The following is a 17,427-nucleotide window of genomic DNA, read 5'->3' on the forward strand; positions in this document are numbered from 1 at the left end:
ATGATCAAGCTAAGAGAGTCACTGTCCTTTATTACAGATGGATCCAAGCCCAAACCAAAGTAAGTTTTTAGATTACCCCTAAATCATGAATGAATTTGACAGACTATGATTTAAGATGTAACGCTGAAGCGTTACAGATTCCGCAATAGAAATGTAAAGTTAATTTCCAATTGAACCGACATATGCAGCGTTCACCGTGAATGCAGTCTCTCCTAAAGCGGGAACACTGCCTTTAAATTTAAATCACGCTGTAAAGCTGAACTTCCACGATGCGGGTTGAAAAGAGCCCTTGCTTTGGTTTAGGTCTTAAAGCTGAGAAGGGTAAACAGATCCACTGGTCACCCCAGGCCCATTTGTAAAAAATAAAAAATAATAGTACATGTGCATGTAATTGTGATGGACGCTGTAGGAGAGAGGAATAACGTTGTGGGAGAGACAAAAAGTGAGTAAAAAAACACCCTACATTTACATCCCGCCCTGAATGTAAGCCAGGGCGGGATCAGCCAGCGGCGGCTTCCCGCATGCGCGATTCATTTGCAGTCTGGACGGGGAGGGGTGAACATCTCCTGCTCTGACTGCAGCTGGGAGGGACTGCTGCGCGAGGACTGGGCCGTGGGCCGCCTGTGAGTGCTTTGGGACGGGGGTGGGGCCCGGGCCCGGGCCCACGGCAGCACCCGCTGCTCGTTGAGAAGAGTAAGAATGATACGTGCTTTCACATCAGAGTCTCCAAAAGTCTCCAATAACACCAGAAAAAGTCGCTAGATTTGTCGCTAGTCGCTTTTATGAAAATGTGTCGCTAGAGGGGTCTGAAAACTCGCTAAATATAGCGACAAAGTCGCTAAGTTGGCAACACTGCCTCCAAGTGTTTCTGGGTGGCTCTTTTTTTATTTTCCCCTGACAGATTATACGTTACATTATAAATGATGTTGAAAGATAATGTGACATTTACTGAAATGCTCAAATTGAGATTACATATACTCTAGACACACAATTTTCATTTCCATAGGTTTGTGCCAAACATCTCTGTGCCAAAGATGCCTGATGGCGAGAAAGTGGATTTTGATGTAAGTTGAATCACATAAACACACACACACACACACACACACACACACACACACACACACACACACACACACACACACACACACCACAGGTGGTTGGTGGCACCTTAATTGGGGAGGATGGGCTCGTGGTAATGGCTGGAGTGGAATAGGTGGAATGGTATCAAATACATTAAACAAATGTTTCCATGGTTTCCATGTGTTTGATGCCATTCCATTTGCTCCGTTCCAGCCATTCATTATGAGGCGTCCTCCCCTCAGCAGCCTCCAATGCTACACACACATCATGATAAAAAAACGAACTTACCATTTGTGACAGATGTGCTCCAACTGTCTCCTGTTAAAATGAAGCAAATGAGAGGTACAGAAAGTCAATAAAAGATTACGTCTAACTAGGGAAATGACTATTTTCAGGGTGTATTACGTGTATATTATGTCTTACCAAAACACACAACTCTTATTACTTAATCTGATTCTTCCTTGTGGTGGTCAGGACATCCACAGGAAGCGTCAGGAGAAGGACCTATCTGAGCTCCAGTCTTTGATCGAGTCTCACTTCATCCAGAGGAAGAAGGAAGAAGAGGAGCTCATCACTCTCGTCAACAGGATTGTGAGTCGGCCATTTTAGAATCTGGAGAGTGAATGTTCTTTCACTGTTCCTAGAAACATGGCAACGCGACACATAATGACTTTGTCACTGAGTCTGTGCGTGTGTGTGTGTGCGTGTGCAGGAGAAACGTCGTGCGGAGAGGGCAGAGCAGCAGAGGGTTCGTGCAGAGCGAGAGAAAGAGAGGCAGGTCAGGGTTGCGGTGAGTCTTCTCTCCATTATGACACTTAGCCAATGTGTGTTCTATGCTGGAATTGAACCCACAACCTGTGTGTTGCACGCTCTTACCAACTGACCCACACAGGACCACATATGACTAAAACAATATAACTTCTAATGGCCAACGTGGCAACAGGTTGTGGATGTAATTTCTATGATGGATCTTGCTAGATATTTCCTTCCCTAATGCTCTGTCTTCCTTCCCTAATGCTCTGTCTTTCATCCCTAATGCTCCGTGTCTTTCTTCCCTAATGCTCAGTGTCTTTCTTCCCTAATGCTCAGTGTCTTTCTTCCCTAATGCTCAGTGTCTTTCTTCCCTAATGCTCTGTATCTTTCTTCCCTAATGCTCCGTATCTTTCTTCCCTAATGCTCCGTGTCTTTCTTCCCTAATGCTCCGTGTCTTTCTTCCCTAATGCTCCGTGTCTTTCTTCCCTAATGCTCCATGTCTTTCTTCCCTAATGCTCTGTGTCTTTTTTTCCTAATGCTCAGTGTCTTTCTTCCCTAATGCTCTGTATCTTTTTTTTCCTAATGCTCCGTGTCTTTCTTCCCTAATGCTCCGTGTCTTTCTTCCCTAATGCTCAGTGTCTTTCTTCCCTAATGCTCTGTATCTTTTTTTTTCCTAATGCTCTGTGTCTTTCTTCCCTAATGCTCCGTGTCTTTCTTCCCTAATGCTCCATGTCTTTCTTCCCTAATGCTCTGTATCTTTTTTTTCCTAATGCTCCGTGTCTTTCTTCCCTAATGCTCTGTATCTTTTTTTTTCCTAATGCTCCATGTCTTTCTTCCCTAATGCTCTGTGTCTTTTTTTTCCTAATGCTCAGTGTCTTTCTTCCCTAATGCTCTGTATCTTTTTTTTCCTAATGCTCCGTGTCTTTCTTCCCCAATGCTCTGTGTCTTTCTTCCCTAATGCTCTGTATCTTTTTTTTCCTAATGCTCCGTGTCTTTCTTCCCTAATGCTCTGTCTTTTTTTCCTAATGCTCAGTGTCTTTCTTCCCTAATGCTCCGTGTCTTTCTTCCCTAATGCTCCGTGTCTTTCTTCCCTAATGCTCAGTGTCTTTCTTCCCTAATGCTCTGTATCTTTTTTTTCCTAATGCTCCGTGTCTTTCTTCCCTAATGCTCTGTGTCTTTCTTCCCTAATGCTCCGTGTCTTTCTTACCTAATGCTCAGTGTCTTTCTTCCCTAATGCTCTGTATCTTTTTTTCCTAATGCTCCGTGTCTTTCTTCCCTAATGCTCCGTGTCTTTCTTCCCTAATGCTCTGTGTCTTTCTTCCCTAATGCTCAGTGTCTTTCTTCCCTAATGCTCAGTGTCTTTCTTCCCTAATGCTCTGTATCTTTTTTTTCCTAATGCTCCGTGTCTTTCTTCCCTAATGCTCTGTGTCTTTTTTTTCCTAATGCTCAGTGTCTTTCTTTCCTAATGCTCTGTATCTTTTTTTTCCTAATGCTCCGTGTCTTTCTTCCCTAATGCTCTGTGTCTTTTTTTTCCTAATGCTCAGTGTCTTTCTTCCCTAATGCTCTGTATCTTTTTTTTCCTAATGCTCCGTGTCTTTCTTCCCTAATGCTCTGTATCTTTTTTTCCCTAATGCTCAGTGTCTTTCTTCCCTAATGCTCCGTGTCTTTCTTCCCTAATGCTCCGTGTCTTTCTTCCCTAATGCTCTGTATCTTTTTTTTCCTAATGCTCAGTGTCTTTCTTCCCTAATGCTCCGTGTCTTTCTTCCCTAATGCTCTGTATCTTTCTTCCCTAATGCTCCGTGTGCAGGAGGAGAAGGAAAGGAAGGAGGCAGAGGACCAGCGTAGGAAGCATGATGATGACGCCAAGAAGAAGAAGGCTCTCACCAACATGACCCACCAGTATGGAGGTGTCCAGCAGAAGGTATCTCCAAAAACATTTTTAAAAACCTGCGTATTCTTTATCATAAAGATATTGATAATAGTGTAACGGAAGCATCCAAGTAATGTGGGGCAATGAACATTTCCTCCAAAATATTTTGATTTAAAAAATATACACTACCGGTCAAAAGTTTTAGAACACCTACTCATTCAAGGGTTTTTCTTTATTTTTAGTATTTTCTACATTGTAGAATAGTGAAGACATCAAAACTATGAAATAAGACAAATGGAATCATGTAGTAACCCAAAAAGTGTTAAACAAATAAATCAAAATATTTTTTATATTTGAGATTCTTCAAGCAGCCACCCTTTGCCTTGATGACATCTTTGTACACTCTTGGCATTCTCTCAACCAGCTTCACCTGGAATGCTTTTCCAACAGTCTTGAAGGAGTTCCCACATATGCTGAGCATTTGTTGGCTGCTTTTCCTTCACTCTGGGGTCCAACTCATCCCAAACCATCTCAATTTGGTTGAGGTCAGGAGATTGTGGAGGCCAGGTCATCTGATGCAGCGCTCCATCACTCTCCTTATTGGTCAAATAGCCCTTACACAGCCTGGAGGTGTGTTGGGTCATTGTCCAGTTGAAAAACAAATGATAGTCCCACTAAGCCCAAACCAGATGGGGTGGCGTATCGCTGCAGAATGCTGTGGTAGCCATGCTGGTTAAGTGTGCCTTGACTTCTAAATAAATCACAGACAGTGTCACCAGTAAAGCACCCCCACACCATAACACCTCCTCCTCCATGCTTTACGGTGGGAAATACACATGCGGAGATCATCCGTTCACCCACACCGCGTCTCACAAAGACACGGCGGTTGGAACCAAAAATCTCCAATTTGGATTCCAGACCAAAGGACAAATGTCCACCGGTCTAATGTCCATTGCTCATGTTTCTTGGCCCAAGCAAGTCTCTTCTTATTTCTGTCCTTTAGTAGTTGTTTCTTTGCAGTAATTCGACCATGAAGGCCTGATTCACAGTCTCCTCCGAACAGTTGATGTTGAGATGTGTCTGTTACTTGAACTCTGTGAAGCATTTATTTGGGCTGCAATTTCTGAGGCTGGTAACTCTAATGAACTTATCCTCTGCAGCAGAGGTAACTCTGGGTCTTCCATTTTTGTGTCAGTCCTCATGAGAGCCAGTTTCATCATAGCACTTGATGGTTTTTGCGACTGCACTTTAAGAAACTTTCAAAGTTCTTGAAATGTTCCATATTGACTGACCTCCATGTCTTAAAGTAATGATGGACTGCCGTTTCTCTTTGCTTATTTGAGCTGTTCTTGCCAAAATATGGACTTGGTCTTTTACCAAATAGGGGTATCTTCTGTATACCCCCCCTACCTTGTCACAACCCAACTGATTGGCTCAAACGCATTAAGAAGGAAAGAAATTCCACAAATGAACTTTTAAGAAGGCACACCTGTTAATTGAAATGCATTCCAGGTGACTACCTCATGAAGCTGGTTGAGAGAATGCCAAGAGTGTGCAAAGCTGTCATCAAGGCAAAGGGTGGACATTTGAAGAATCTCAAATATAAAATATATTTTGATTTGTTTAACACTTTTTTGGTTACTACATGATTCCATATGTGTTTTTTCATAGTTTTGATGTCTTCACTATTATTCTACAATGTAGAAAATATTTAAAAAAATATATTTTAAAAAAACCTTGAATGAGTAGCAGTGTCCAAACTTTTGACCGGTAGTGTATATACACAAAATCTCTGAGAACAATCGTATTTCCCATTTTTCAATGCTCAGAGCGAAAACCGCAAAGGAGCCAAGAAACAGACAGAGAGGGAGAAGAAGAAGAAGATTCTTGCTGACCGAAGGAAACCTCTCAACATCGACCATCTGAATGAGGACAAACTCAAGTATGTCATAGTTCATATTCAGAATTTGCCTGTCCTCAGAAAAGCTGACAGTGTTATCATAATTATTTATGATGGTTTATGTCTGACGTTTTTCATTTTATGACTGAACATGACTATCTGAATGGTTTAGAGTGATGTAGATTCTTCAGTGAGACAACAAAGGTTCTTTGGGGCAAGAAAGCAAGTGTTCTGATCCACTGTTGCCCGACAGGGAGAAGGCCAGTGAGATGTGGCAGTGGATGATGGAGTTGGAGGCAGAGAAGTTTGACCTCAGTGAGAAACTCAAGAAACAGAAGTATGATGTAAGTCACCTAGACCTAACACAGAAACGAGTATGCAACAGTCACCCTCAATGAAATACATCGGCAAGTTCCTGGGTTCCTTTCTCCTCTCAACCTCCCTGGGATCTGGGGAATACTGCGAGATAGTCTTGTCTGCTTTCGGATGGCAATGAGAGAGGTCCCAGGCAGTGGGTACAAGGGTTGGGGTCAATTCCATTTCAATTCAGAAAGTAAACCAAATTCCAATTCGACATTTTCCTTATTGAAAAACATTTAAGAGACTTAGAATTTGAAAGTACTTCCTGAATTGACCCCAACCCTGGTCGGTACATGAAAGGTGAACTACAGTACTAGTGAACAGGTTAAACTACAGGTGAATTCTGAGGTCTATAGTATCATCCCGTTCCTGGGTTCCTCTCCACCTCTCAGATGGACTCCACCTGTGCAGGTTTCTTCCACAGTAACTAAAAAGTGTTGTTTAAACGCTTACAGCAAGTCTTGTGTGTCCTTACAGATTAACCAGCTTCTCACTCGGGTCCAGGACCACCAGAGGTAAGTAACACGGCAGTCCAGAATTTTGGACTTTGAGGGACATCAGAATTCGTGTTTATTAGGGTACAAAATGGAAAAACAAGTAGAATACAGAACAGACAAGCATCTCTTATTGGATGAGTACAGAGTACATTTTGGAACAGTTTCTTCCATTTCGTGCCTAATGAACAAGACCCAGAATAGTGGTTTTCGTTTTAATTGGACTCACTGGTTGCCATTCCATCAACAACTCCATTTCCCATCATTCCTTTCAAACTCCCAAGCAGGGACAGTCATTTATTTACCAGTGGAACAAGCATTTATCATTCATTGCCAATCACTCTATTAGACATTGTAACAGAAAACCTGATTGAAACCAAAGAAATAGCCATGACCATCGCTTACACCGCCTGTGTCCGTCTCTGTGTGTGTCTGCATTGTATGTAGCATTGTCACTGCACGATAGCTTCAAAACGTTGTAAGTGGTCACGATACAAACTGCCAAGATGGTCTGGTCTGAAATTGAAGCACAATACAACCATTCCATCATAAAAATCAAGCCAAAATAACTAAAAGCCTGTGTAACTGATGGACTGACTGAAACCATTAAACTAATTCACACTTGACCCATAAGTGTACCACTTTTGCCGTCGGATTCTCTGACTCCCCCTTGTATGAGGGGGAGTGAACAAGTGCACACTTCAAGGGTGAAGAGTTAAATAATCAGTATGCAGGAAAGTGCTGCAGCAGAGACTTTCACTACTGGGCTGACTACCTGGCTGCCAAGCCATTCAGCTTTTTTAACCCTATCCTGCCCCTCTCAGCGCCAAAGGTCGCGGCAAGAAGATGGGCCGGGTGAGGTAAAGGAGCTGCCGCCATGGTCAAGGGCAGACAGCCGTGACTGGAGATCCATCCACGATAATAATGTGTCTGTATACGTGTTCATCATTATGGCATAACGTCAGAATGGATCACATGTACCAAGTCAATAAATGAGTCACTCAACCCTGGTACCCCTTTTTGAGAATATACAGAATAAACCTGTCACTTCAAATTAGATGTTGCCACACAATTCAGCCCTGCACTGACCGTTCTACTTTTACTACTGATCGTTTTCCCACATGGTATTGTGGGTATTTCATAAATTCACATAGCCTACTATTACAACAAATTATCATTATTCATATCAACATAGTAGTACACATGACCTTATCAATACACTAGATAACTTGCAAACACTTTCAGTGACAGACGTACAGTCACGAGTCAAAACAACCCACATAGGACTGGGTGTAGCATTGTTAGGTGAAAAAAGACATGAAATCACATTCAGAGAACATAGAAGTGTACGGTATGCAGCTGCACTATGGTGCATTCACGCCAACCAATAACCAACACTTATTCTACATCAGAGTGGCACTTTTCTGCTCTTTGTAAATATCAACAACACAAATGAGGGATTGTTACCATGTAAGGACATTTTCAGCAGTAGCATAGACATGCGAGAAAATAGATCTATATAGAATATGGGCCCCGTGTCGCTCAGTTGGAAGAGCATGATGCTTGCAACGCCAGGGTTGTGGGTTCGTTTCCCACGGGGGGCCAGTATGAAAATGTATGCACTCACTAACTGTAAGTCGCTCTGGATAACAGCGTCTGCTAAATGACTCAAATATAAATGTAAATCTGTAACCATGATGAAGACAGACAGCATTTACAAGTCGCATCGCAAGCATACATTACAGCAAGCCAGAAACTAGAGTAAACATCTTTAATTTAACTCTACATTATTCGGTAGGTAGGCCTCACACCTTACATGTTCATCAATATAATACTATACTTACATATGAAAGATCATTTGGTGTGTGGTGTGGTGCAGGTGAAGACTGATTCTGTATTTACTGCCCTTCGTATAGGTCAGGTCCCTATAATACATCACACAACTTTATTCAAATCTGCGTCCCGATTCTCCAGAAGTGTGCACTTTTACACTTATCCGGTCATGGATTTAACAAAACAGTGGAAACTCCCTCCAGCCGGTGCTTACACCAATCCATTGCTTTTAAAACCATGACAGGGGAGTGTGGAAGTGCAAACTTTAGGAGGAGGATGGAGAATTGAGACACAATAAAAACACAAATTGTGACACCAGTGCATTTCCAAGTTCGCCGTCTCTGCAGTCCAAGTAGGTTTGAGACAGAACAGGGCTTAGGGCTTAGGGGGAAGGGTTTAGGGTCCTTGTGGGGGGGGGGGGGGGAGTGTATGGAGGTAGAGGTCATCACCACAGGTGTGTTTCTCTGATCTCGGCAATCACTTGACTAGCTTTCTGCAAGGCCTGTGGACACAGAGTGGAAAAGCCTGTTTAGATGAGCAAATTCATACAGAAACAAAACACCCCCAGTGATGTCAAAGCTGGAGGTCACAGTTTGTCCCAACATCTGCTATATTCTAGCAGCAGTTAGATCACTTTTCACAGAACTCACTTTTGAAGATGGTTAACACACACTACCAAGCTTCTCATTTGTGGTGCTGGGAGTTACTGCCCCAAAAACACTTCTGCCATATTTCAAACTCCCATAGTTCTGCAACTAATCCCAGGCGTGTATCTTGAGCATGTCTTCAGACTCGGTGAGCAGGTTCTACACACACACACACTGTACCTTGAGCATGTCTGCAGCTTCGTTGCGTCTCTGGGCCATGTCTTCAGACTCAGTGAGCAGGTCGTCCAGCAGACCAGCCTTGTACAGCTGGCCCACCAGTTCACTCTGCAGGCTGTCCTTCACATGGTTCACCAGGAAGTGCATCACCGCCTTGGGCACGCTGCAGGAGGGAGCGCAAAAGGAGAGAGAAGTACACTGAGTGTACTAAACATTAGGAACACCTGCTCTTTCCATGACATACTGACCAGGTGAATGCTATGATCCCTTATTGATGTCACCTGTCAGACGTATATTGTGTATGTGTGCCATTCAGAAGGTGAATGGGCAAGACAATATTTAAGTGCCTTTGAACTGGGGTATGGTAGTGTTGGATTCTAGCTTGAAATACTTGAAGTTGATTACTTTACATTACTTTAAATGAATGTATCTGTTGGGGTCAATGGAGGGTGGATGAGAACCAGGTGTATGGAAAGTTACTGAGTGAGAAAGGGGGAGTGCAGAAAGTTGACATTCTGCAGAAGATGTTAGCGTTAAATCTCATGTATCCTATAGAGAGGGGCAAATGGCAACAGTCTGGTTTCAGTCACTGATCAGGTTGGATAGCCGTGGAGTAGGGAGGAGTGAAGAATTCGGACCGAGGTCAGGTCAGATGAAATGACAAGGAACAGTTCTATTACACACACACACCACCTAAGTTCCTGCCTAGCAACAGAGATGTATTGGCTGTCTAAATGTGTAAGGAGGAGACTCCGCCTAATAGGCGGGTATAAATACTTGTGCTGGTGGAAACATGTCTTTGTCTTTTCAGCTGTTTGACCCATTGGGTGAATAAACTTGGTTTGAGCTTTACTAGTCGTCCTTGAGTTTTACTCTGTTTGTCAGAACCTAACAGCAATAGGTGCCAGGCGCACCGGTTTGCGTGTCAAGAACTGCAACGCTGCTGGGTTTTTCACGCTCAACAGTTTCCCGTGTGCATCAAGAATGGTCCGCCACCCTAAGGACATCCAGCCAACTTCACACAACTGTGGGAAGCATTGAGGTCAACATGGGCCAGCATCCCTGTGGAACGCTTTCAACACCTTGTAGAGTCCATGTTCCGACAAATTGAGGCTGTTCTGAGCGCAAAAGGGGGTGCAACTCAGTATTAGGAAAGTGTTCCTAATGTTTTGTCCACTCAGTGTATAGACAAAGGGTGGATGAAAGAGTGAGGGACTTTCTCAATTTCTTAAAAGCAGGTGAAAAGACAACAGTAGAAATTTGATTTCTAGAAATCACAGGAGGGGAGTCTAACAACAGGAAGTAGAACACAGCGGCACCATACCTGTCCTGGATGTTTTTCCTGACGATGAGGAAGTAGGACTTGATAAGCCTCTCGATGACCTCACAGTCCCTCTGCTCTCTGGCCGATAGTTTCCTGGAAACAGGAACTGGCTTGGGGATACAAGGACACAAACAGACCAATTACTGACAACTCAAAAAGTCTGAGGTCATGTGGTTGCTTGGCATTACGTTTTACTCCTAAGAAATAGATTTGTTAGATTTTTTAAAAATGATTTTGTAAAGTAGGCTAAAGCTTTCTGTCTTGATGCTACTACCCACCACATCCAGCAGGTTGACAGCATGGCCCCTCTGTGGGCTGGCGGGGTTAGAGGTCTGGAGCATGGACTTGTCTCCACCCATCCCCTCCTCTCCCTTCTTCAGCATGCCCCTCCAGTTCCCTGTCCCTCCGTCCTGGTCTCCCTGGGGACCACCACCTGCAGTCTGGAGACGGGGAAATAGACACAGACAGCATGGTTAGAGATCATGGCAAGAGGTTTATAATTTTTTCGTTTATTCAACCTTTCATTTATACAGTCTCCTTGAGATTAAAATATCTATTTTATAAAGAGCATCTATTTTATAAAGAACAGCAATCATACACGTGTGACAATGTATTCCTAAAAAGCATGCTTCTCTCCAGGCTGTTACATCAGCCTGTCTGGTATGATGTAACATCTACAGACTATACAGTCCTGTCTGTAGATATACTGAGATTTTGGAACAAACTGCATTCTGACAGCTGCAGGGTCACATATAGTACAAAGCCTTCAGTCCAGGGACCCTTCCTCTGTACAGAAGCACACATGCCGGGAGGAGACACTAGATGGGAAATGTAGTTCATCCTCAGAGGGGTGGGGGACTTTCAATTTATCAAAATACATATTTGTTGGACACTGAAGAGGACTAGAGAAGGGGAACACAGAATTGCCTCATACACAAAGTAGGGTCTTCCGGTCTACAGGGGTTGGGGAGGGGAGAATGAGGGTGGGTTGGGGTCAGGAGGAATTCCATTTCATTTACTTCTGAATTGACGACTGTCAATTTTACTTAAAGTTAACTTCCTAAATTAACTTAATTGAAATTAAGCCTTGGTTGAGTTAGGATGCAGGCAGGCATTGAGTGACACAGGGACACACCTTGGGTCCTTCTCCTTCTGGGGGAGGAAGATCAGTGGGGGAGAGAGACTGACCACCTGGGCCCTTAAAGTACTAGAGAGCAGAGAGAGTGAAAGAGGAAGGAGTGGACAGAAGACTAGAAGAAGTAAAAAGTAGCAGTAGTAGAAATTAACTGAGCTTGGAAAGGGAAAGACATAGGGAAAGGCCTAGGGAAAGACATAGGGAAAGACATAGGGAGCAGAGAGAGTGAAAGAGGAAGAGAGGGGTGAAGAGAGAGCAGAGAGAGTGAAAGGAGTGGACAGAAGACTAGAGGAAGTAAAAAGTAGCAGTAGTAGAAATTAACTGAGCTTGGAAAGGGAAAGACATAGGGAAAGGCATAGGGAAAGGGCAAGGCCTAGGGAAAGGGAAAGACATAGGGAAAGGCATAGGGAAAGGGAAAGGCCTAGGGAAAGGGAAAGGCCTAGGGAAAGGGAAAGGCCTAGGGAAAGGCCTAGGGAAGGGAAAGGCATAGGGAAGGGAAAGGCATAGGGAAGGGAAAGGCATAGGGAAGGGAAAGGCATAGGGAAAGACAGGGAAAGACATAGGGAAAGGAAAAGGCCTAGGGAAAGGGAAAGGGCAAGGCATAGGGAAAGGCATAGGGAAAGGCATAGGGAAAGGCATAGGGAAGGCATAGGGAAGGGAAAGGCATAGGGAAGGGAAAGGCATAGGGAAAGGCCTAAGGAAGGGAAAGGCATAGGGAAAGGCCTAGGGAAAGGCATAGGGAAAGGCATAGGGAAAGGCATAGGGAAAGGGAAAGACAGGGAAAGACATAGGGAAAGGAAAAGGCCTAGGGAAAGGGCAAGGCCTAGGGAAAGGCCTAGGGAAAGGAAAAGGCCTGGGGAAAGGCCTAGGGAAAGGCATAGGGAAAGATAAAGGCCTAGGGAAAGGCCTAGGGAATGACATAAGGAAAGGGAAAGGCCTAGGGAAAGGCAAAGGCCTAGGAAAAGGCATAGGGAAAGGCCTAGGAAAAGGCCTAGGAAAAGGCCTAGGAAAAGGCCTAGGAAAAGGCCTAGGAAAAGGCAAAGGCCTAGGGAAAGGGAAAGGCCTAGGGAAAGGGAAAGGCCTAGGGAAAGGGAAAGGCATAGGACTATGGCTTCTAGTGCTGCTCTAAAGGGTAGACTGGGAGCCATAAAGAAACAGAGAAAACAGTACATTTTGTAGCAATCAAACAAATCCTAACCACATGACAGTCTGTTACCTTATCCCGAGGAACAGATGAGGGCAGCTCTCTCATTCTGTTGCGTCTCTGTTCCTGAGACACAACCACATGATTTCATTAAGTAAAACACTTCATATACTGTATAAGACAATAAGAAAATACTAAATTAAGTCAAATTGAAAGAAGCAGTTTCCAACTTTGTGAACAATGTTCATTACCTCTATGTTGTTGTTCATGAGGCCACAGGCATCAGCAAAGTCAGGGTGTTTGGTGTTAATATAAGCCAACTCGATGGCCACCAGGTTATGAACCTGAAAAGAAAGACAGGAAATTTGATTTGGTACACTTAAGGACAGCAAACAGACAGTATTCTACTATACATTCAATCTATAGGGTTTGTGGGTTATTGTAGTGGATCAGAGAGCATTTACAAACATTTATAATGGCTTATTCATTAAAATTATTCTAAAGTGTAACCGAAAAGACTCACCATCTCATTGGTGACTGGTAACCTTTTCCTGAGGAGGGATGTGACCACTTCTACTATGGCATCATGGAGCTTAGGAAACCTCAACAGCTCCTAGAGAGAGAGAGAGATACAACTCATCACAGAGCTTAGGAAACCTCAGCAGCTCCGAGAGAGAGAGATGCAACTCATCACAGAGCTTAGGAAACCTCAACAGCGCCGAGAGAGAGAGATGCAACTCATCACAGAGCTTAGGAAACCTCAGCAGCTCCGAGAGAGAGAGCGAGAGATACAACTCATCACAGAGCTTAGGAAACCTCAACAGCTCCTAGAGAGAGAGAGATGCAACTCATCACAGAGCTTAGGAAACCTCAGCAGCTCCGAGAGAGAGAGCGAGAGATACAACTCATCACAGAGCTTAGGAAACCTCAACAGCTCCGAGAGAGAGATGCAACTCATCACAGAGCTTAGGAAACCTCAACAGCTCCTAGAGAGAGAGATGCAACTCATCACAGAGCTTAGGAAACCTCAGCAGCTCCGAGAGAGAGAGATGCAACTCATCACAGAGCTTAGGAAACCTCAACAGCTCCGAGAGAGAGAGATGCAACTCATCACAGAGCTTAGGAAACCTCAACAGCTCCGAGAGAGAGATGCAACTCATCACAGAGCTTAGGAAACCTCAACAGCTCCTAGAGAGAGATGCAACTCATCACAGAGCTTAGGAAACCTCAGCAGCTCCGAGAGAGAGAGATGCAACTCATCACAGAGCTTAGGAAACCTCAACAGCTCCGAGAGAGAGATGCAACTCATCACAGAGCTTAGGAAACCTCAACAGCTCCTAGAGAGAGATGCAACTCATCACAGAGCTTAGGAAACCTCAGCAGCTCCGAGAGAGAGAGATGCAACTCATCACAGAGCTTAGGAAACCTCAACAGCTCCGAGAGAGAGATGCAACTCATCACAGAGCTTAGGAAACCTCAACAGCTCCTAGAGAGAGAGAGATGCAACTCATCACAGAGCTTAGGAAACCTCAACAGCTCCGAGAGAGAGAGATGCAACTCATCACAGAGCTTAGGAAACCTCAACAGCTCCGAGAGAGAGAGATGCAACTCATCACAGAGCTTAGGAAACCTCAACAGCTCCGAGAGAGAGATGCAACTCATCACAGAGCTTAGGAAACCTCAACAGCTCCGAGAGAGAGAGATGCAACTCATCACAGAGCTTAGGAAACCTCAGCAGATCCTAGAGAGAGATGCAACTCATCATGGAGATTAGGAAACCTCAGCAGCTCCTAGAGAGAGATGCAACTCATCATGGAGATTAGGAAACCTCAACAGCTCCGAGAGAGAGATGCAACTCATCATGGAGATTTGGAAACCTCAGCAGCTCCTAGAGAGAGATGCAACTCATCATGGAGATTAGGAAACCTCAGCAGCTCCTAGAGAGAGATGCAACTCATCATGGAGATTAGGAAACCTCAGCAGCTCCTAGAGAGAGATGCAACTCATCATGGAGATTAGGAAACCTCAGCAGCTCCTAGAGAGAGATGCAACTCATCATGGAGATTAGGAAACCTCAGCAGCTCCTAGAGAGAGATGCAACTCATCATGGAGATTAGGAAACCTCAGCAGCTCCTAGAGAGAGATGCAACTCATCATGGAGATTAGGAAACCTCAGCAGCTCCTAGAGAGAGATGCAACTCATCATGGAGATTAGGAAACCTCAGCAGCTCCTAGAGAGAGATGCAACTCATCATGGAGATTAGGAAACCTCAGCAGCTCCTAGAGAGAGATGCAACTCATCATGGAGATTAGGAAACCTCAGCAGCTCCTAGAGAGAGATGCAACTCATCATGGAGATTAGGAAACCTCAGCAGCTCCGAGAGAGAGAGATGCAACTCATCACAGAGCTTAGGAAACCTCAGCAGCTCCGAGAGAGAAAGATGCAACTCATCACAGAGCTTAGGAAACCTCAACAGCTCCTAGAGAGAGATGCAACTCATCACAGAGCTTAGGAAACCTCAACAGCTCCGAGAGAGAGATGCAACTCATCATGGAGATTAGGAAACCTCAACAGCTCCTAGAGAGAGATGCAACTCATCACAGAGCTTAGGAAACCTCAACAGCTCCGAGAGAGAGATGCAACTCATCACAGAGATTAGGAAACCTCAGCAGCTCCTAGAGAGAGATGCAACTCATCATGGAGATTAGGAAACCTCAGCAGCTCCTAGAGAGAGATGCAACCCATCACAGAGCTTAGGAAACCTCAACAGCTCCGAGAGAGAGATGCAACTCATCACAGAGATTAGGAAACCTCAGCAGCTCCTAGAGAGCGATGCAACACTCAGTGACTGGCCAGATGACTAGAGTCAAAGCAGTGTTGTTGATGTGAATGTGTGTGTGAACGAACAACCTACCTGTGCTGTAGTTGCTGCAAATCAAATCAAAGTTTATTGGTCACGTACACAGATTTGCAGATGTTATCGCAGTTTCAGCGAACGCTTAAGTGTCTAGCTCCAACAGTGCAGTAATATCTAGCAATACAAAAACCAATACACATCCCCCCCCCCAAATAAATACTACAAATATCAGAACAAGCAGTCAGAGACCAAAATATACATACATACATACATATATATATACATATATATATATATATATATATATATATATATATATATATATATATATATATATATATATATATATATATATATATATATATATACACACACATATATATACACATATATATATTATATAGATAAGCAATAAGGCCCTAGGGGGTGTGGTATATGGCCAATATACCACGGCTAAGGGCTGTTCTTATGCACAATGCAACGCGGAGTGCCTGGATACAGCCCTTAGCCGTGGTATATTGGCCATATACCACAAACCCCTGAGGTGCCTTATTGCTATTATAAACGGGTTAACAACGTAATTAGAACAGTCAAAATAAATGTTTTGTCATACCCGTGGTATGAGTGTGTAAAGCTGTCATCAAGGCAAAGGGTGGCTACATTGAAGAATCTCAAATATAAAATATATTTTGATTTGTTTAACACTTTTTTGGTTACTACCGGTAGATGATTCCATATGTGTTATTTCATAGTTTTATAATAATATGCCATTTAGCAGATGCTTTTATCCAAAGCGACTTACAGTCATGTGTGCATACATTTTTACGTATGGGTGGTCCCGGGGATCGAACCCACTACCCTGGCGTTACAAGCGCCATGCTCTACCAATTGAGCTACAGAGGACCACGTCTTCACTATTATTCTACAATGTAGAAAATAGTAAAAATAAAGAAAAACCCTGGAATGAGTAAGTGTTCTAAAACTTTTGACTGGTACTGTATATTACACACACGCTGGCCAGTTCATTAGGTACACCACCCCGTTCACGAAAATTGATCGCTCATACAGACAGTTAGTCACATGGCTGTGGCTTGTTATATAAAGCAGGCAGACATCGAGGCATTCAGTTACTGTTCGATTTAAAGTTAGAATGGTCAAAAACGAGTGGCCTAAGCGACTTTGAGCGTGGTATAATCATCGGTGCCAGGCATGCCGGATCCAGTATTTCACGCACGACAGTGTCTATGGTTTACCGAGAATGGTGCGAAGAACTTGGTGATCCTTGTCACAGATGAGCTATTGCAGCAGACGACCAAATCGGGTTCCACTACTATCAGCTAAAAACAAGCAGAAGCAGCTCCAGTGGGCACGTGATCACCAACATTGGACAACTGAGTGGAAAAACGTTGCCTGGTCCGACTCTCAGTTACTGTTGATTCATGCTGATGGCAGAGCCAGGATTTGGTATAAGCAGCATGAGTGCATGGACCCATCCTGCCTGGTGTCAACGGTACAGGCTGGTGGCGGTGGTGTACCGCTGTCCAATCTGCAGCAACTGAGTGATGCTATCACGTCAGCATGGACCAACATCCCTGTGGAACTTTTTATGACTGGTACAATCCATGTCCTCCGAAGAATTCAGGGGGTTCTGGAGGCAAAGTGGGGCCCGACCCGGTACTAGAAGGGTGTACCTAATAAACTGTCCGGTGAGTGCAACGTGTGTAAAGAAAGAATTGACAGTATATGAATAGAAAAGGTGTGTACAGCAGTAGTTATATAGGATGAGCAATGACTATAATACAGTATATACATATAAAGTGGGTTAAACAGTATGTAAACATTATTAAAGTGA

General features: G+C 43.9%; 2 protein-coding genes across 4 annotated transcripts in view; one reads left to right on the forward strand and one right to left on the reverse strand.

Annotated features, from left to right (window-relative positions):
- Positions 1-7,321, forward strand: LOC311134851 (troponin T, cardiac muscle-like; the record flags this gene model as incomplete). The annotated part of the gene is made up of 9 exons (XM_084168628.1): positions 1-59; positions 1,007-1,064; positions 1,555-1,671; positions 1,793-1,870; positions 3,641-3,754; positions 5,533-5,645; positions 5,857-5,947; positions 6,441-6,478; positions 7,282-7,321. 9 exons carry the CDS (start codon positions 1-3, stop codon positions 7,319-7,321), a joined length of 708 nt encoding a protein of 235 aa, XP_084024754.1.
- LOC311135109 (dynamin-1-like protein) overlaps positions 6,517-17,427 on the reverse strand; it is a 27,503-nt gene continuing 16,592 nt past the window's right edge. For 2 of the 3 annotated variants that reach the window (XM_084168989.1, XM_084168988.1), the window contains 7 exons: positions 13,241-13,330; positions 12,969-13,061; positions 12,790-12,843; positions 10,717-10,878; positions 10,439-10,548; positions 9,118-9,277; positions 6,517-8,792 (listed from right to left, as the gene is read on the reverse strand). In XM_084168989.1, coding sequence (XP_084025115.1) covers positions 8,736-8,792; positions 9,118-9,277; positions 10,439-10,548; positions 10,717-10,878; positions 12,790-12,843; positions 12,969-13,061; positions 13,241-13,330 — 726 coding nt within the window. In that variant the 3' untranslated portion in view covers positions 6,517-8,735. The remainder of the gene's footprint in view (positions 8,793-9,117; positions 9,278-10,438; positions 10,549-10,716; positions 10,879-12,789; positions 12,844-12,968; positions 13,062-13,240; positions 13,331-17,427) is intronic. The other variant, XR_014613740.1, reaches the window with a different exon arrangement.

Source organism: Coregonus lavaretus, assembly GCF_964263955.1.
Source record: "Coregonus lavaretus genome assembly, chromosome: 9".
Taxonomy (NCBI): domain Eukaryota; kingdom Metazoa; phylum Chordata; class Actinopteri; order Salmoniformes; family Salmonidae; genus Coregonus; species Coregonus lavaretus.